The following is an 18,330-nucleotide window of genomic DNA, read 5'->3' on the forward strand; positions in this document are numbered from 1 at the left end:
TCAGAATTGGGATTCAGGAACAGATGAACTAATTAAATCGATGGGACATGAAATGCATTAAATATGAAATGGAGATTTAAATTCAAATGAACCGGAAGAACGAGAGATGGAGGCGAGTTGTAGGGGCAATGGGCTGTTTGCATTTAATGGATACAAATTTTCATTTATTAGTTTCGGGGCTCTAAATAATAATGCCTGAAATTAATGCGTCACGCCAGATGTGCCGAAATGGAAGGCATTGTCAGTTGGAATTTTTGTTATTTTCTGCTTAAATTATTACTCTTTTTGAATTTCTAAAATCTCCATCATTTTATACGTATACATTTTGTTTTCATAATTTAAGAGAAATTTTTAAAAATATTTTTTCAGTTTATCAATTTACACCATCTATTATTTCATTAGTTATATCGATTAAATTTTATAATTAAATAATTAAATAATTTTAAATAAAAGAGTTAAACTGACTCGTAATATATTATAAATTTAATTGAAATGATTCTATGTTCACACTTGTAAAATAAATAATGTTTTGGTTTGTTTTGAATTTCGAACATGGTGGTTGGTTAATTTATAAGGTGAGTGGGTAAATTTGAACGTAGAATAATTTATTATTATTATTTTATTTAAGGGTTCTTTTTTTTTTTTTTTTTTTTAAGTTGGATTAAGATCACTTCACATGTCATCGAAGGCCCATTGAAAATAGGGTTATAAGTGTAAATTACCCAGAACAAAAGAGTCAAAATAAGGGCTTAGGACTATGTTGGGTTGGGCATCTTGAAATACGAGTTAAGTTATGGGCTACCATAGAAAAAATGGACGGCCCAAATCAACCATTGGGCCTGTTTTTTTTTTTTGGAGAAAATCAACCATTGGGCCGTTATTGGGTCCGTTAGTGTGCTCATAGCATTTGTTTAGTTATTTGTAGTTATGGGGTTGATGGTATGATGACTGCTAAGGAAGACAACCCATTAATTTAGTAAACATGTCATTAGAAAAAAACAGCAACAGTAGACGGCGGCTTGAATTTGTCCACAAAGGATAACTAATAATTATTAATTTCTGACGACAAAGCGACAAAAACCTGAAAATTATGCCAAATATAAAAAAAACAAGTGTCTGAAAAGGGGAATTCCGTTTCAACAAAAAGAAAAAAAAAAAAAACAAGAACAAAAATCATTGTAAGGTGAAGGGTTTGGGAGACTGAAATGCTACTTTGAAGGTTTAAAATGAAGGAGAATAATGGTGTGGAGGTGGAGGGGAGATGATTGAGAGATCCGCATTACTGCAAAAAGTGAAAAAAGAAACACAAAAATTCAGGGAAAAGAGATGAAAAAGAAGAACAGGTGGATGTCCACTTCAACTAGGAGTGCCGTTTTGGACATCAACTACAATATTTGTAGATTTTCAATGTCTATTAATCTAAAAACTATTTGTTTAGTAGAAATTGTTGTTCTTATTGTAATGGGTCATGAAATTAAATTATGAATATGAGACACTGATTTGACAAATTGTAGAATGTTTGTTTGGGAGAACATGCTGATTTGAGGGGGGAAGAACCCACATGACAAAGTTTTCATCGCTGTTCAGAGAACAGCCAATTTCTCACTCAACCATTCCCATTTTGGATCATTCATGTTTGCTTTAAACAAATGACTGAGCGATGGCACAGCAGCCTCCAACACAGTGCTGCAAGAAGCTGGATCAAAAGGGTCGTGAGTCTAGAGGGAAGCTCGTAAAAAGTCCAAAATCATTCTGAAGGTGGGAACTGGAGGCGGTGCGGCGCTCTTTTCTACTGGAGGGTTATCCACTCACGTGGGGTTTCGGTCTATTGTTGAAAGGTTCGGTTCCACTTTGGTTGGCTTTCCCAAATTTCGCTTTTCTTCCTTTCTTCGCATTATCACTCAACAACTCCAATTCCCAGTTCAAACTCTGATTACCTCAATACGCAACACAACCTAGATCGTCTCTCTCTCTCTTTTTCTTCCTCTGTGCTTCTCCTCCAGCTACTAAGCCATGGTGCTGCTTTTTTGATGGGTCATTGAGAATTTCTCGTTTCAGCTTCTTTCTTTTGCTTACGGGCATGGAACTGAGGAAGGAAAAGCTTGTTAGGTGATTTTTTCTTCTTCATTTGTTTCTAAGAATGTAGCATGTTTGAAAGCGTTATAATTCGTGTGCTGAATCTGTTAGTCCAATAGAAACAATGGAAATCTTAAAAGTTTTGGGGCCTGTTCTGTTTTCTTGTCGAGAAAATGTGGTGGGATCTTTAGTTTTTGTTAGATGGAAACGGAAGAAGACTAGAACTCTGCAAAATCGTCTGGCCTGTAAGTTTAGTTCATTATTTGCTTGAGGAGTTGTAAACGTAGGCTACTTTAACTTGCTTTTGTCGGGAAGAAACCAAAAGTTGTCTGTCATACATAATCACGCAAATGTTCTATTTTGTTTATTTATGTGGAGTAGCTTTAAAGCTGTGATTTCTTGTGCTTGTAACCAAATAATCACTATGTTCCTATGCAATTAGGATCTCCTTGTCTGTCTTTTCGTGTTTTTATCACCATAGAAAATTAGATTGTACTTGTTTGAAACAGAATGAATTTACAGTTTTTATTCGTATCATGAACTCATCTAAACCTAAGTATGAAAAGGTCTGGGAAGTGAGTATTGTTTGGCATTTTTGTTTGTTCAATGCTTACGAAGAACCGTAGCGAAAGGAACTTTATGTATATGAGTAAGGTGTTTATAGACTATTGTTTAACTATTATGGTTACCATTTTTATTCCTGAAATCAATAGGTCTTATTCTGATCACAAAAAACATAAGAAATCTGCCATTGGGAACAACAATGAAGCAGGGCAACTTGAGAAGTCATCATCGAAATACTATATTCCATCGTCGACATTCTTAATACCTGACAACGGATTAGGAGCAAGCAAAAGTAAATCTGCTGAAACTTTTAGAACTGAGAAGTCCAAAGTGTTTCCAGAGGACCATGAACCATGGAGCAGAAGAATACTAGACCCTGGCAGAAAAATTGTTTTGAAATGGAACCGGGTGTTCATTTGCTCATGTTTATTGGCACTCTTTGTTGACCCGCTGTACCTTTACTTGCCATCTTTGGCTGGGAATGGGAAATCTTCATGTGTGAGGACAGACTGGAAATTGCGAATTGTTGTGACCTGTTTCCGGACTGTTGCAGATTTTTTCTATCTTCTGCACATGATTATCAAGTTCAGAACAGCTTATGTTGCTCCTAGCTCTCGAGTTTTTGGGAGAGGTGAGCTTGTGATGGATTCGAAGATGATAGCAAAGAGGTATCTTAGATCTGACTTTTTTGTCGATCTAATTGCCACGTTGCCTCTCCCTCAGGTACTTCATTGAGACTTCCGTCTCTCAAACTTTGACTTTATATCTGGTGTACTTTGTCTTTAATCTCCATAGTTCATATGTCATTTTCCATTTCTTGCTTGGGGGAAATGTAAGAACAGGACGAACTCTGTAAATTATATCATACCCTTATTTTGGTAAATGTAGTGCTCTTACTGCGATGAGCAAAAGTACCTCATAATTTTAGCAGTTAGCACTTCTTTAATGTTGTAAGTCGAGGAATGAAATTATTTACTATGGTACTCGGGGCATTGCTGGTTAGTAAGATTAACTATTATTATCCACCATCCATATGCTTTATATGTGTGATGTTCCACATTGGTTGGGGAGGAGAACAAACCACCATTTATAAGGATGTGGAAACCTTCCTCTAGCAGACGCATTTTAAAGTCTTGAGGGGAAGCCCGAAAGGGAAAGCCCAAAGAGGACAGTATCTGCTAGTGGTGGATCTGGGCCGTTACAATATGGTATGACAATGATGATTTTCTTAGTCAAGGCATGATCTGAGAATTTTCCATTCGTGCTAACGCTAACCTACTTGTGTCCAGGCAGTAACAAAATGCTAGCACATCTTTCTCAACCTGCTTCTTAACAAGGAGAGTTTCGTTTGGTCTAATAGTCTTCAATTTGGTCCATTGAAGGCAAGATAGTTTTTTGTTACCGAAAGGGTGCGTGAACTTGTAAGCAGGCTTAATCCTTAGCCTATTTGTCAAAGTTAAGGGGAAATTATATGGGATTGTCTCTTTAGATCTAGGAATATGTAAATGCCACACCTTTTTTTCGGGCTTCTCTTTTGTAGTGGTGGTCCGACAGAATGGATCGTTGGTGGAGGGGATTAAAGTTCATGATTAGGCTTATTTTCAGAGAGTTGAACTTTTGAGTGTTAGGTGATACTCTTTTGAAGTAGGAACGTAAGAATAAGATATATACTTAACGAGTTGGGAGTTGGTCTTAATGAACGATTTGAGAGAAAAATAGGCAATATTGTTGTTACGTTCCTATTCTGGTGATACTCATTTCCATGAATTAGTTTGACCATCGTAATTTAGTTATTAGATTTTTAACAGAGACTTGTAACTGCGTCTTCCATGCAGATTGTCATCTGGTTTATCATACCCGCAACAAGAAGTCGTCTAACTGATCATAAAAACAATGCGCTTGCGCTTATTGTTCTGCTTCAATATATTCCAAGATTGTATTTGATTTTCCCTCTTAGTTCAGAGATCATCAAAGCAAATGGAGTTGTTACAAAAACTGCTTGGGCAGGAGCTGCTTATAATCTTCTACTCTATATGTTGGCTAGCCATGTAACTCTCTCATATCTCTCTCTCTTTCACATGTGACACATAAATATGTAAATGCCTGTGCTTAGGATTTCAATATCTAATGCTATTAAGAAAACATGACATAATCTTGGTTACGTTCCTACTTTTTGAGGTAATTCGCCATCAGTAATGTTACCTTATTTTGCGTTTGACAGGTTCTAGGTGCTACATGGTATTTGCTGTCAGTTGATAGATATACATCATGCTGGAAATCATTTTGTAGGAAGAAGGAATATAACCCACTAGAATGCAATCCAACTTTTTTTGATTGCGATACACTTAACCTTATTAACCGCAATACATGGGCAAATAGTACACTTGTTTTCGACAAATGTGGCCCTAGTGGAATTTTCAAGTATGGCATTTTTGGGAATGCAATGTCAAAGAATGTTGTCTCTTCAAGCTTTGTTGAAAAGTATTTCTATTGTTTGTGGTGGGGCTTGCAAAACCTGAGGTATGATTTTCTTTTCGTCGACTTTAATTGCTTGGCAAATGTCCTTAAAGTGTAACAGCTAGAACATTCTATTATAAAGTATAAACAATGTTCTTCATAATGTTATTGTGCGGTCATGTCACTGGATCCCCATGGTTAGGAAAGCATTCTTTTGACAGAATGATGTTGGCTTGTTATTTACTTCTCCAACTTTCCTGTAAATGCTCTAGAGCTCTTCTCAAAGGCCTTCACTAAAAGGTTTTTTCGGCATAGTTTGTTTTAGAACCAACCCTAGCATGAAAAAGATCCCTGGTGATACAAGAGCAGACTGAAAGCTAGCCGAGTATCGATGTGTTTTGTAAACAATTTTATTTCTGATCTCAAGGAACTTCGAACCATCGTTGGGATGTGGAAAATAGCAGTTACACAAGATGGCAAATGAGTTTGTTCACTGCAGAATGAAGCCAATTGGCTTCATGAATTGTGAGATCCCACATCGGTTGGAGAGGGGAATGAAACATTCTTTATAAGGATGTGGAAACCTCTCCCTAGCAGCCAAAGATGACAATATCTGCTAGCGGTAGGTTTGAGCTGATACAAAACGGTTTCAGAGCCAGACACTGGACGGTGTGCCAGTGAAGACATTAGGGCCCAAGGGGGGTGAATTGTGAGATCTCACATCGGTTGGAGAGGGAAATTAAGCATTCCTTATAAGGCTGTGGACAATATCTGCTAACGTAGGCTTGAGCTGTTACATGTATTGATCTCGAACATTTTATGGCTATATGCTTTGTTCTGCTAATTGAAAGTTTTTGTTGTAAACTTGCTACACATGAAAACCTATGGACTTGCTATTATATTGTTTAGGCAACTGTATAGAACACTCAGCATAGGTTCCTTACTGATTACATGGATGGCAGACTAGTACAACTTGATGTATGATCTCATTCTTTTTTTAAAATTATTATAGATGGTTCTTTAATCCATCATTTTTTCCTGGAAAATACTGAATAACTTCTTGTTTATTTTGTCAGTTCATATGGACAGAACTTGGAAACAACCACTTTCATTGGTGAGACACTGTTCGCTGTGCTTATAGCCATCTTAGGCCTTGTATTATTTGCCCATCTGATTGGGAATATGCAGGTGAGAGACTGAGGGATAAAATTGTGTTCTATATTCCTTGAATTCATAATTTGAGAATTAAGATGCGCTTGTTTCTATTAAACCTAATAACTCTAATAAAGGTTGGGTTACACAATTTTTTCCACACCCTTATAAATTTTTTCTAAGGCGTTTCCACAAAAATTCTTAGTACAGTGATGTTTATCCCTTTGTCTTGTCGTCTAATTGAATTCATTATCATGTGCTGTTTTAATTTTTCTTTTAATGCAGACGTATCTGCAATCCCTCACTGTGAGGCTTGAAGAATGGAGACTAAAGCGAAGAGACACTGAAGAGTGGATGAGACATCGTCAACTCCCTGAAGACTTGAAGCGACGTGTTCGACGTTTTGTACAATATAAGTGGGTGGCAACTCGAGGAGTTAATGAAGAAGCCATCTTACAGAGCTTGCCGGCTGATCTTCGACGAGATATTCAGTGCCACCTCTGTCTAGATCTTGTCCGACGGGTATGATTCTATTACATATATTTTCTTTATTTTTTATTGGAGCCAAAGACATAAGTTTGAACGGGCATCATATGCATTCTAGTTCTCATTTATCAAGTTGTCGAGCCACACAATGTGAAGGCTTATGGTTCTGCAATTATCATCTAGGATTCCTTAAAACTTCACAAATGAATAAACAATTCTTCCCGATTGATTACTTGTGTAGATGTGGTTATGTGGTAAAAGTTCATGAATTGAGTTGTCGCCCATGACTCACTAAGCAGATTGAAGCACTCTTTTTTCCCTGTTTTGCAGGTCCCTTTCTTCTCACAGATGGATGATCAGCTACTAGATGCAATATGTGAACGCCTGATATCGTCCTTGAGCACTGAGGGTACCTATATTGTACGAGAGGGTGACCCAGTAACCGAGATGCTGTTCGTTATCCGAGGCAGATTGGAGAGTTCTACTACAAATGGAGGTCGCTCTGGGTTCTTCAACTCCATAACGTTGCGTCCTGGAGACTTTTGTGGGGAGGAACTACTTTCTTGGGCGTTGCACCCAAAATCCACCACCAACTTGCCCTCCTCAACTAGAACAGTCAGAGCGCTCAATGAAGTTGAAGCTTTTGCACTCCGTGCTGAAGATCTTAAATTTGTAGCCAACCAATTTAGACGTCTGCACAGTAAAAAGTTGCAGCACACATTCCGCTTTTACTCTCATCATTGGAGAACATGGGCAGCTTGCTTTATTCAAGCTGCTTGGCGTCGCCATAAGAAAAGGATGATGGCAAAAGATCTCTTAATGAGGGAGTCGTTTATATTATCTGAAGAAGTGGCTAGTGAAACTGGCCAAGGAGGAGAGGAACAATTTTGTGTTGTTTCAAATCCTTCTCAGACAAAAATGAATCTGGATGTTACCTTACTGGCTTCAAGGTTTGCTGCAAACGCAAGGAGAGGCGCTCAGAAAATGAAAGATGACATGCCAAAGCTGCAGAAGCCTGATGAACCCGACTTTTCCATTGAGCCAGATAGATAACAGTTTCCAGTAGTGTCAAAGGCTATATTTCTCTATTAGAAGGATGAAGTCCATTTCAGATGTGCATCCCTTTTCTGTCATCTGGCATTTCAGACCTTACAGGGACCTGTCTATTTCTGTATAGTTTTATCAATTACCAGGAACGCAACATCACAAACTGTGTATTAATGTCATAACCAGTAAGTTGGTCTCATTACAATATGTTTTAACTCTTATAGACAGTAACTGAGTTCGTAGGATGGTTAAACGAGCTGCTGCAAGCTGCAAGCTGCAAGCTATACTTCACCAGACTGTAGACAGAACCTTAGCCACACTTGTGTTCAGACGGTGCTGATACTTCACCAGACTGTAGACAGAACCTTAGCCACACTTGTGTTCAGACGGTGCAGACAGCGCTTTGTGTCACAATCCAACTTGTGGCCATGCACAACATGGAGCATGACTGTGGCACTATGTAGAGATGAGGCTTACCGCTGGGCTAGATATTTTATGATCAGCGACATATATTACATAACACATACTTGTCCTTTTTTAGAATTTTCTGACTTCTCCGTTATCCCTAATTTTGATTTCCAATGAATTGTGTCGCTGAATATGAACATATGTCAAGACTGCCTTAGATTCAAGGGGTTGTAAAAGTAACCCTGTTCAGAGGTTCATGTTGACTTTGATCAGGCCTTGCAAATTTATCTCAATTTTCCAGTTTATCAGTGGACGAACAGTAATGGATGTTTAAAAGGTTCTATTTTATGTCAAATCCAATCGTTTTTTGCATTCTGATTGGAGCGATTGATGAAAGCAAAGAGAAGCAGTGTTCCATTGAGTATGATGCAATGGAATACAATTCTTAAGGTTTGGCATCAATGTTGGTTCCATTACATTCTCTCTTTCATGGAGTATACCTATCGATGTCATAGAACTCTATGTTCTTGTACTTCTGAGAGATTATCTCAGCTTGAACTTTTCTGGCAGTGTCTGTAGCACAGCCGACAAGAATGAGAACAGAGGTTCCTGCAAATCCTCGAAATGCTGTTAAGTGTGTTGTTTGCTCAATCACCGCAGGACCAGCAGCAAGGATTGCCAAGAAAGCAGAACCAAGAACTGAAATCCGACTTAGAACCTATAAATTAGCAAACAAGAAGCCATAATCAATCAATAATCATTCTAGGTGCACAACATATTCAGTTAAGAGCAACTTCATTGAGCAAGATTATTGATTCAACAGCAAGAGCTTCGAAACAAGCACATCACATTAAGTGAGGCAAGATTACCGCTTTCAGAAACGAAGCTGTACTTTTGCCCGGACGGACAAGGGGAATTGAAGCACCCTGCCGCTTCAATTGTTCGCTCACATCATCGGGATCCAACTGTAGGAATGTGTAGTAATAGTTGAAGAAGGCTATCAAAAGGATGTTGGTTGGAAGATAGAATGAGCCTGAGAAAATCCCATGTGTTAGTTTAGGAATACCAGGAAGTCCTGTCTACCAATTATGAGAAACCCTGTACAATTTAATGTGATTGAACAGTAAAGTAACTGAACCATTTCTTAAAAAAATTGAAACTTTATTACAAACTTAACGCGAATATACCATATTGTAATGGCCGCAAGATAGAGAGTTTCATCAATCTCAAAGTACTAAGCCCTCAAGTTATTTTCAATTGGCAGTAAACCAAAACATCTTACCTCCTGGATTTAAAGCAAATGCAGCGTTCTTTAGGACAGATAAACCCGTGAAGCGAGCTAGAGTACCCGGCAGGGACAACGTAGATGTTGAAAAAATGATCGGCATTACACCAGAACTATTTACCTGTGCATAATGAACTTAGTAAAATAAATATGAAACTTGTACAAAATTCTTGTTGGTTACCCCAGATTACAATTTTATGAATTTAGAAATGAGAGAGCATGGATAAAGATTTGAAATTGTAACATAATGTATGTTATTGTCCTCTTTGAGCCTTTCCTTTCAGACTTCCTCTCAAGATTTTTAAAACACGTTTGCTAAGGAGAAGTTTCCACACCCTTCTCCCCAACTGATAAGGGATCTCACAATCCACCCTCCCCTTTTGAGGCCCAGCATCCTCGCTGACACTCTCGTTCCCTTCTCCAATTGATAAGGGACCCCTCAATCTACCCCCTTCGGGCCTAGCATCCTTGCTGGCACACTGTCTTGTGTCCACTCCCCTTCGGGGCTCAACCTCCTCACTGGCACATCGCCCGATGTCTAGCTCTGATACCATTGTAACAGCCCAAGCTCACCGCTAGCAGATATTGTCCTTCTTGGGCTTTCCCTTTCGGGTATCCTCTCAAGGTTTTTTAAAATGCTTCTGCTAAGGAGAGGTTTCTACACCTTTATAGAGAATGTTATGTTTTGTTTTCCTCTCCAACCGATGTGGGATCTTACAGAAATTAAGACCTCCGAGTTGGCAGTTAGCTATAATTACTACATCAAAGTCTGCAGGACTTTAAAGTTTAAGCTTCTTTAAGGTTAAAAGTTAATTACTGGCTAATATAATTTTTTGATAACATAAGAACAAAGCAGGAAAACAAACCTTGAAGGGAAGGTAAGCAGATTTCTGAAGCCCTCCACCGCTGCTTGTGTATCTTGAAGCATAGTTGAGCGGGATTTTCCTTTCTGCTTCCTGAAAACATTGGTTCAGATAAATTATAATCACATATAATAACACTTCTTATGTAATGAGGAAATAAAAGGTAAATATATCAAATCAACCATTACTTACCTGAACATATACGATTCCAAGTACCAATAGAAAGAAGGAGATTATAATAGCAACCAATCCAACATAGTTACCATCCTGTAAAGCTTGTGCAGCTGTTCTTCCAAAGGATGCTGGTAGATAGGAGATGATGCTGGTGAATATTAAAAGAGATGTCCCATTACCTAGCTTTAGGTCTGTGATCCGTTCCCCAATGTACGTTGTTATGACTGAGCCAAGTGTTAATAAAGTAACAGAAGAAAGCACCCACTCTGTACTAAAATCATTAACATAGGGGCGAAGGTACAGAACTTGACCAATTGCCTGTGTAGGAAATGGGAGCTTAATTAAAGAATCTTAAAATAAAAGCTCATAAATTTTATTAGGAACTATATGATCATTGCCTAAGATCCTTCCGAACTCATTTGGCTATGCTCCAGATTTTTGCTTGCATCTACTACAGTTTGAATAGGTGCCTAGTTGGATATAAAAAAAATTAAATCCTTCCAGCAGAGACGTTTGGCGTCTCTGAGCAGGCGTTGGGGTAGAATCAAGTATAAAAAGCTCAAAATGCTTGTATCCATTCTTTTTGAAAGTGCAAGTTCTATGTATTTACCTACAGAATGTCCATTTAATATGTAATCCAGTAAAACTAAGTGAGTTAAGCCCAGCTTCTACAGTTTTCCCTTCTGAAGTAATCTAAACTTATTATAGGCCATATTGAGTAATCAAGCTCCTTACTTGTACAATTGCAAACCCAACTGAGGCATATCGAGTGTATTGAAGAATTTTCTTTCGCCCAGCTTCACCTTCTCTTTTCTGAAGCTCTTGCAATTTTGGATAAATTTGTGTAAGAAGCTGGAAGACAATTGATGCATTGATGAAGGGAACAATGCCAAGGGAGCATATCCCTAGTCTGCCAATGCCTCCACCAGAAAATGAATCTAAAGTGCTCAATAAGCTGTTCTGATCCAAGTTCCCAACAAAAGCCTCTCGGTTCACTCCACCAAGAGGGATATAGATTCCAAGCCTTGATAGTGCTAAATAGCCCAAGAGCTGTAGAAATTTTCCTGGCAACGGACCTTTGAAGAAGTCCCCTATGTCAATGGAACTGTCCTCGATTGCAGCTGCAAGGTCAACTTAGTTTCAGCAATGCAGTACGAAAGATACATCAAAACTACAACATTGAAGGACAAGAAACAAACCTGCCAATCCACGTGCTGAGGGACCTTTATCTCGTTTTGTGCTTGAAGAACTGTCAAATGTTTGCCTCCAAAAGCCAAGAAAACTTTCCCACCCACAACTTAATTCAGAAGAAAGATCTGGACGGATTCCCAAGGGATCAAAAACTGAGCTCTCAGAACTGAAAAAAAGAAACTATTATCATGTCAATTATGGACCAACAACCATTAAAGGACATTGAAATCCAATTGAAATAACAGGACTCAAATGGGAAAAACCAGGATATGTAAGCAGCCCTTGGGGAGCCTATTTATGTACAGCTTTGGGTTTTAAACCAAGATACGTTTTTTTAACACTTGGTAACATGTAGACCAAACTTCAACCCAGCCTTCCAAAGACATTCTCATCTAATTTAACTTTTCTACATTCCTAAGTATCGCAAAAGCATAATCTTGCTCAAGAAGCATCGGCTAACAGTTCGGCCCAATTCTTCAGGGGAAACTCCTTCTCTAATGTCAGTGAAGCATGGAAAATTTAGAGAGCACAAAAATATGTAACTGCACTACGCCATATGCTCTGGTAAAACAAAAGGTACAGAAAAACACCCAAAATTCTACAGCCAGAAGAAAACCCATATGAGAGAAAATCTCAGGAGGCAAAACTGCAAGACTAATTCGAGTAATTGAAGCAATGAGCAGAAAAATAACATAAATGCAGGAGACCCACCTGTTGGAAGTGAGGCCAAGGTTCCAGGACTTGGTAGCGCGGGGCTTGTTAGGAACAGAGAAGGAAGCTCGCGTGAATGAAAGTCTAGGCCTTGGAAAGCGCTTAGAATTGGTAAGATATTGGGCGGAGAGGGTGAAGCAAAGGGGCGAAGAAGAAGCTGCAGCAGCTTCTCTGACTGATATCAACATTATTTACTCCCACCACAGTTTCGGTTTGTGAAAGGCTAATGTTGAGCGACGCTCGGTGGATTAGGCGTTTGCCTCATCGCCCTATCCATTTCTCTCCTTCCCCTTTTTGGATTTTGTAACCTTTCTTTGAGTTTGACCCCAACTCAATGGTTATATAATATGAAGTTGGAAATTTGTTGGATAGAAATGAATGTATTTGATATTTTAGATTTACCCGTATAAATTCAATTATAAGAATTTCAAAAATAAACCTGGAGCACTTGTGTTGTTCGATGGGTAAGAAAATGTCGAGACCATCAAATATCGAATTTGGGTTCCGAATCTTGGGCATAAAAAGTTACCGAAGCATGGAGACAATACAGCCATGAGCAAAGCCGACTACCGAGGAGGGAAAATGTCCTGAACATGATAAATCTAGGATGAAAAATTAAAAAATTTGGAAAAAACTAATTGTCATAATCAATGCACATGTTTTCTTTTCTTCACCAAACATATTGCATTCAACATGAAACAAAGTCATTGAATTCATATCTCCCATTTACATCGATAATAGGTAACTAAACATGTGGATTCCAAGAGGGACAACATGTCATGGGGGACTCCACACAAATATTTCTGTGGCGTTTAATTTGAATCTGAGAGAGTATGAAGTTGAACGCAGAAGAAACACAAAGCGGCGGCTGCGGCCACGAAGCAAAGGAAACAAACGCTCCTCTCCCTTTGTCGCTTTCTTATTCTCCCACTATCAGCCACACAAAATGGCCGAGCTTTCAGAATTTACGCAACTTCACGTCAATAATATTTTGGCTTTTGCCCTTTGAATCCGCGTTAGAGTCCTTAACCAAAACTCCGCCTACGAAGTGTTGAGCCAAAAAGGACACAAAAGCTTTCGCTCATCTTTGTCATTTCCATATTTGCCCATATCATTGCACCTGCAAATAAACAATGCCTTCTTTTTTCTTTACATTTTGGAACTCATGAGAGGAAGACCCACGACAGAGAATACTGGATGGAGGTGAAGGCAATTGAATTAAATAATTCCAAGGGGAAAAGAAAGAACAAGATCCTGTTTTTTTTTTTTTTTTTGTTTTGTTTTGTTTTGTCGAAGCTCCCTATCAATCTCCTTCTCTGCTTTCTGTTTATCAACTATTTGTTTGTGGCCTATCTAGAAGCTGTTAAAACACCTTCCCTCTCCTAGCCTTGGGGGAAAACTATATGTGCATATATACAAGCTTCTCAAGAAGTTGAAATAATGAAAGTATTCTCATCACCCATTTACTGCTGTCACTACTTTGATCTTACTTGGTAGCCCATCTCCTTGGCTTCCGCTGCCTGATTCACGGTCTACTTCCAGAGCAACCACTACTGACTTGTCTCGCATGCTGCCTGCTGTTTTTGGAAAGCAGGCCTTGAGTTGGTTGAAGCAAGGAACTAGTGCTTTCTCTGCCCATTCTTCTAAACCAGTTTCCCCCAACCATACCCCAGCTACAATTTTTTGAACAGCCTGGTCTTGTAACTCGATCGACACTCCCTCTCCAATAATGCTGGAGAATTTTTCATTGATTGAAGCTTTAATGTCGCAGGTTAAGTGATTGAAATTGACTGGCTTGAAGATAATAACATCGTCGACGATTTCCCGAAGCTCACTCAACACTGGTGAAGTTGTGGTTGATTCCATCTTGCTTAGCCCATATTCATCTTCATAATCAATTGTGAGGTCGCTTGAATTGTTTGACCCATCTGCAGTGTCGTCCTCTGTATTAGCGGCCTCATTCAAATCAAAAAACAAGCCTGGATTTGTATCTTTCCTGGTTTTTGTGGACCTTTCTTCATTACAAAGCCAATTTGCTCGACGTTTTGGTAGCCTTTCTGATAGAGATAACCTCAATTGCCAATTTTCAGTAGCTAAATTTGCAAGCTCCTTTTCTCCAAGACTATTATGATCATACAAGTACTTTAGATCGTCAGGTAGCCAGACAGTTGTAAGGATGAAAATAACATTACCAAGACTGATTTCACGGCCATGGGAATCAGTAAGCCGACCGCTTTCTATTGCCCGTTTTATACTCCCACGAAATAGAACATCTGCTTCATCAATGTTCTCAAGAACTATCACTGAAAATGGATTATTCCGAACAGCCTCTGAAATTTGATCTAACGGCGTTCTCCCGCGAAAATTATTGGTGAATCCTCTATCATTACGTTGCGTACCGAGACAAATTGTGACCAGGATGGACCCAGATACCAGCTCTGAAAGAGCTGATGCCATCTTCTTCTTGCCAACTTTGTCAGGCCCCGCAAATAATAGCCAAATGTCTCCTCTTGATCCAGCACTATGACGTTTCCTGTTGCCCAATTTGCGTTGAGTTATGGTGTTAGCCACAGCAGATGCTGCATCTCGCTGCCACCATACCTTTTCCATACAAACTTTAAGGATCTTCTTGTATGAATCAACATCTGTTATACCAAGCAGTTTGGCGCTTTGAAGGACCAAAGGAGACTTCATCTCTGGTCCTGAAGATTTAAATTCTTTGGTGATGTCTTCATGTGTTTGTTCAGGAATGCTACCCCATAGCTTTCCTTGCCCAAGAATCAATTCCGTTCGTATTGTGCTGTTGTCAGATGATTGGTTGGGTTGTGGATTCATATTCAGCTCTAGAGCTCTCCCAAGGCTTTTATTCAGTTCTAGCGTAGGCTGACAGGGATGTGACTTGAGCAAGTTATGGCTATATAATCCCATTGTCGAGATTCCTGTAGAACTGCAAAAGTTTGGCTGATGAAAATTGGGATGAAGGCGCAAGCATGTATGGGTCCATTTCATTTGCAGCTCTCGGGTCCTCTGCTTTACCAATTCGTGGTCCTTACTCTGCAATGAAACACAAACATAATTTATCCAACTTACTCTGCAAGGTAACATATCAGGTTGTAGTTAAATTTGAGTCTTAAGTTACCTGTTTTGAATCAATTGATTCGGCATTAGGTGCATCAGCTTTAGCCTTTTGCAGCCAGTGCGGCAGAAGAGCGTGATTGCTATCGGTTTTGACTCCTGAAGAAGATTTCTCAGACTCCTCGTTCATGAGTTTTTGTAGTTCTTGTTCATACTTATGCATACACTGTGGGCAGCAAGTTTTTTCCGGACCAGAATTTAGAGTCTCAGATTCATGTCTCAGTTGGGTAATGGGAGGAGTTGGAAAGAACTTCAATGGCGACGATGATTCAGTTGAACTTCCTAGAATCTCCTTTGTTCCAAGCCTAAATGAACAAAATAAAAAAAAGAGACTCAATACCCAACTGAAAAGAACAAAAGAAATGAACGAAATCATTTCCAAACAATAGTAACATAATCACAGAAACATTTCTGGGAAAGAAGGGCTCTACAACTCCATGCCTAAATTCTCTAGCTTTTACTTGATTTCTGCGATGCCCCAAAAGATCTTATAGCATAACAATCAATAAACTTAATGAAATAAAAAGGATAAAGAATAAAAAATATACCTTTGATATAACCCAGAACGAGGGGCTTTAGCCACAACGGGAACAACGTGTAAATCCCAATCACTTTCGATGGAGGGATGATAGATTTGGCATCTCAAAAAGGTATCACAAGTAGCAGTTCCGATCAACCACAGCTGGCCAGAAGTTTCCTCCCTGAACCTCATCAATAGCTTTCCAATCTTCTGAACGGCAACGCGGCCGGCCTCTGATACAACTGGCTGCAGCACCACGCCGGAACCTGGGGCAACAGAACTCGCCGGCTGCTCAATCAACCATTTTAGATTCCCCAAGTTTAGAATTACGCTCCCGCAATTTGATTTGGTCATTCGGGTCGCTAACATATCTTCCAATTCTTCAAGTTTTGTGGATATTTGTGCTCCATCTGATGAAAGTTCCTTCTCCAAATATATAATCTCAGCATTCTCCAGCGGCCCTTCAGTCAGTTCTTTCTTGTCAATCCGCCTGATAAATTCTTCTACCATTGCATCTGTTTCCGAATCCCCAACTATGATTGGATTTCTCTTGGTCGTTCTGAGCAAAATATCCATGATTCGTTTCACTTCGTCTCCTCTCGGTTGACCCAATTGGGAAACATTTCCTTGATGCAGCCGTGGATTCAAATAAAGATTCCGATTTGGCATCGGAGAAGGGTAGCTACCTAATCCAATAGGGGACGAATTCACCACAGATGCCGACGAGTTCAAAGACCGTTCAATCGTAGCTTTAACAGCAGGGCTCGAAAAGGTCGCCTCCCGCATAATTCTACTGACGCTTGGGTCATCGAGAATCGATATAACTAGCTGCTCGAACTCAACCTTCACCGCTAACATGGGCTGTTGCTGCAATTCGGAAGAGCCGCGACGTTGGTGAGCTTGAGCACGTTTAAGAGCTGCCATTAGCGCATTGGAAATCGGTGGTTCTGAGCCGGCGGAGACGTTTTGGGCCGTCGGTAATCGCTCAAGAGCGACGCTGAAACAGAGCTCGAGAGCTCTGCACTGAAGTGGGTGCGATGAATTGGGATGGGACTTGATGCAGGCCTGGCGAAGGAACCCAGTTGGCGAAGCCAACAGAGTTGCAGCCACATGGACCGGCGTAGTCTGGCCATGGTTACGGCGACCCGCCTCGGCAATTGACTGGTTCAAAATACTTGCGGCCTCCGACGTCAGAGTTTGCAGAATCGTACCAAGCCCGGCTCTCATTTCCAGAATCTATATTGATTTACAAATTCAGCCAATTAAAAGAAAAGAAAGAAAAGAAAATCAAATCCCCATTGAATCTGATGCCTGTGTTGTATATATGTTGTTTGGAGAGCAGAGAGGAGGATGAAGGAGTGAGGAAAATTCAGAGCTTCGCACCTAGAAGAAGAGAGAGAGGGTGATGGAAGTTGCTGAAAAGTAAGACAAGTAGACTACTCGGTTCATTTCCCATCTACAATCTATCTTTAGTTTCCTGTCTGTCTGTCGTGTTGTGCTGTGTTGTGAGTTCTTCCAGTTTAACTTTTAAAATTAATTAAATAATGAGTTAAATGCAATTTTATAAGGTAGAATTCCACCTCCCAAAAAGGTAACATTTAGATGATTAGATGCCCCCTCCTGTCACATGAACCTTCTTCCCTAACTTTTCATGCCTTCCAAATGACAGATTTACTCCCTCACAATAAAACTATTTAAAATCATATCCTTCTTTCTTTTGTCGTATTCCCCCACTTTTGCTCATCCATTTAAATTATTACTAACAGCTAAAGCTCGCCACTTCCATTTCCTATCGTACCATTTAAGCTTAAAAATCATAGTATCAGAGTTAGACATCAAACGTTGTATATACCAAGATATTAGATAAAATGTCATAGAAAAGATGTGAAAAATATTTGGGGGAGGTGAATTAGAATTAAATAGGTCGGTGGGGAAACAAAGGGAAGTGCTGTTTCATTAATTAGGTTTGACAAATTAAAAGGTATTGAACGCGGCTTCGGGTTTGGTTCACTTTGCCGCCATATGGTTTCTCCGAGTTGGCCTCGCCTCACCCCCCACACGATTTGACTTGGTCAGCCAGATTCGCCACCCGATTCCATCTACTTTCACTTTGACCTAACCCCTTCTCAATCTCCATCCACTCCTTTTCTATCAAATATCTAATCTAAACCCTTTAACACACAATAAATTTAAAATGTGAGGTCGTATATTAGGAATATGTTTTCACACTCTTATAAAAAAAAATATTTCATTCCTCTCTC

The 18,330-nt window shown here is 39.5% G+C and overlaps 3 protein-coding genes across 3 annotated transcripts; 1 reads left to right on the forward strand and 2 right to left on the reverse strand.

Annotated features, from left to right (window-relative positions):
• The first annotated feature begins 1,199 nt into the window (after positions 1 to 1,199).
• LOC111792577 (cyclic nucleotide-gated ion channel 17) lies at positions 1,200 to 7,981 on the forward strand. The gene is made up of 8 exons (XM_087123315.1): positions 1,200 to 1,838; positions 1,922 to 2,109; positions 2,790 to 3,363; positions 4,476 to 4,688; positions 4,862 to 5,160; positions 6,174 to 6,285; positions 6,535 to 6,771; positions 7,066 to 7,981. The coding sequence occupies exons 2-8, from the start codon at positions 2,081 to 2,083 to the stop codon at positions 7,786 to 7,788; spliced, it is 2,187 nt and encodes a 728-aa protein (XP_086979441.1). The 5' UTR covers positions 1,200 to 1,838; positions 1,922 to 2,080; the 3' UTR covers positions 7,789 to 7,981.
• Positions 7,982 to 8,581: 600 nt separating this feature from the next.
• SCY1 (SECY homolog 1) lies at positions 8,582 to 12,735 on the reverse strand. The gene is made up of 8 exons (XM_023674087.2): positions 12,415 to 12,735; positions 11,712 to 11,869; positions 11,248 to 11,633; positions 10,531 to 10,830; positions 10,342 to 10,431; positions 9,473 to 9,596; positions 9,060 to 9,223; positions 8,582 to 8,908 (listed from the first exon to the last, which is right to left on the reverse strand). Exons 1-8 carry the CDS (start codon positions 12,600 to 12,602, stop codon positions 8,678 to 8,680), a joined length of 1,641 nt encoding a protein of 546 aa, XP_023529855.2. The 5' UTR covers positions 12,603 to 12,735; the 3' UTR covers positions 8,582 to 8,677.
• A 743-nt stretch (positions 12,736 to 13,478) lies between these two features.
• On the reverse strand, positions 13,479 to 17,599 carry LOC111792978 (protein SUPPRESSOR OF MAX2 1-like). Its single transcript, XM_087123314.1, has 3 exons — positions 16,098 to 17,599; positions 15,554 to 15,854; positions 13,479 to 15,468 (listed from the first exon to the last, which is right to left on the reverse strand). Exons 1-3 carry the CDS (start codon positions 17,294 to 17,296, stop codon positions 13,870 to 13,872), a joined length of 3,099 nt encoding a protein of 1,032 aa, XP_086979440.1. The 5' UTR covers positions 17,297 to 17,599; the 3' UTR covers positions 13,479 to 13,869.
• Between the last annotated feature and the right edge of the window lie 731 nt (positions 17,600 to 18,330).

Source organism: Cucurbita pepo, chromosome 4 (genome assembly GCF_057944985.1).
Source record: "Cucurbita pepo subsp. pepo isolate OVF chromosome 4, ASM5794498v1, whole genome shotgun sequence".
Lineage (NCBI taxonomy): Eukaryota > Viridiplantae > Streptophyta > Magnoliopsida > Cucurbitales > Cucurbitaceae > Cucurbita > Cucurbita pepo.

Coding starts and splice junctions, on each gene's coding strand:
- LOC111792577 (XM_087123315.1), top strand. CDS start 2,081: ATGGAACTGAGGAAGGAAAAGCTTGTTAG. Junction 4,689..4,861: donor TCTATATGTTGGCTAGCCAT/GTAACTCTCTCA, acceptor TGCGTTTGACAG/GTTCTAGGTGCTACATGGTA. Junction 5,161..6,173: donor TGGGGCTTGCAAAACCTGAG/GTATGATTTTCT, acceptor TTATTTTGTCAG/TTCATATGGACAGAACTTGG.
- SCY1 (XM_023674087.2), bottom strand. CDS start 12,602: ATGTTGATATCAGTCAGAGAAGCTGCTGCAGCTTCTTCTTCGCCCCTT. Junction 10,831..11,247: donor TTGGGTTTGCAATTGTACAA/GTAAGGAGCTTG, acceptor TTTCCTACACAG/GCAATTGGTCAAGTTCTGTA. Junction 10,432..10,530: donor TTGGAATCGTATATGTTCAG/GTAAGTAATGGT, acceptor CAATGTTTTCAG/GAAGCAGAAAGGAAAATCCC.
- LOC111792978 (XM_087123314.1), bottom strand. CDS start 17,296: ATGAGAGCCGGGCTTGGTACGATTCTGCAAACTCTGACGTCGGAGGCC. Junction 15,855..16,097: donor CGTTCTGGGTTATATCAAAG/GTATATTTTTTA, acceptor TTGTTCATTTAG/GCTTGGAACAAAGGAGATTC. Junction 15,469..15,553: donor AATCAATTGATTCAAAACAG/GTAACTTAAGAC, acceptor GTTTCATTGCAG/AGTAAGGACCACGAATTGGT.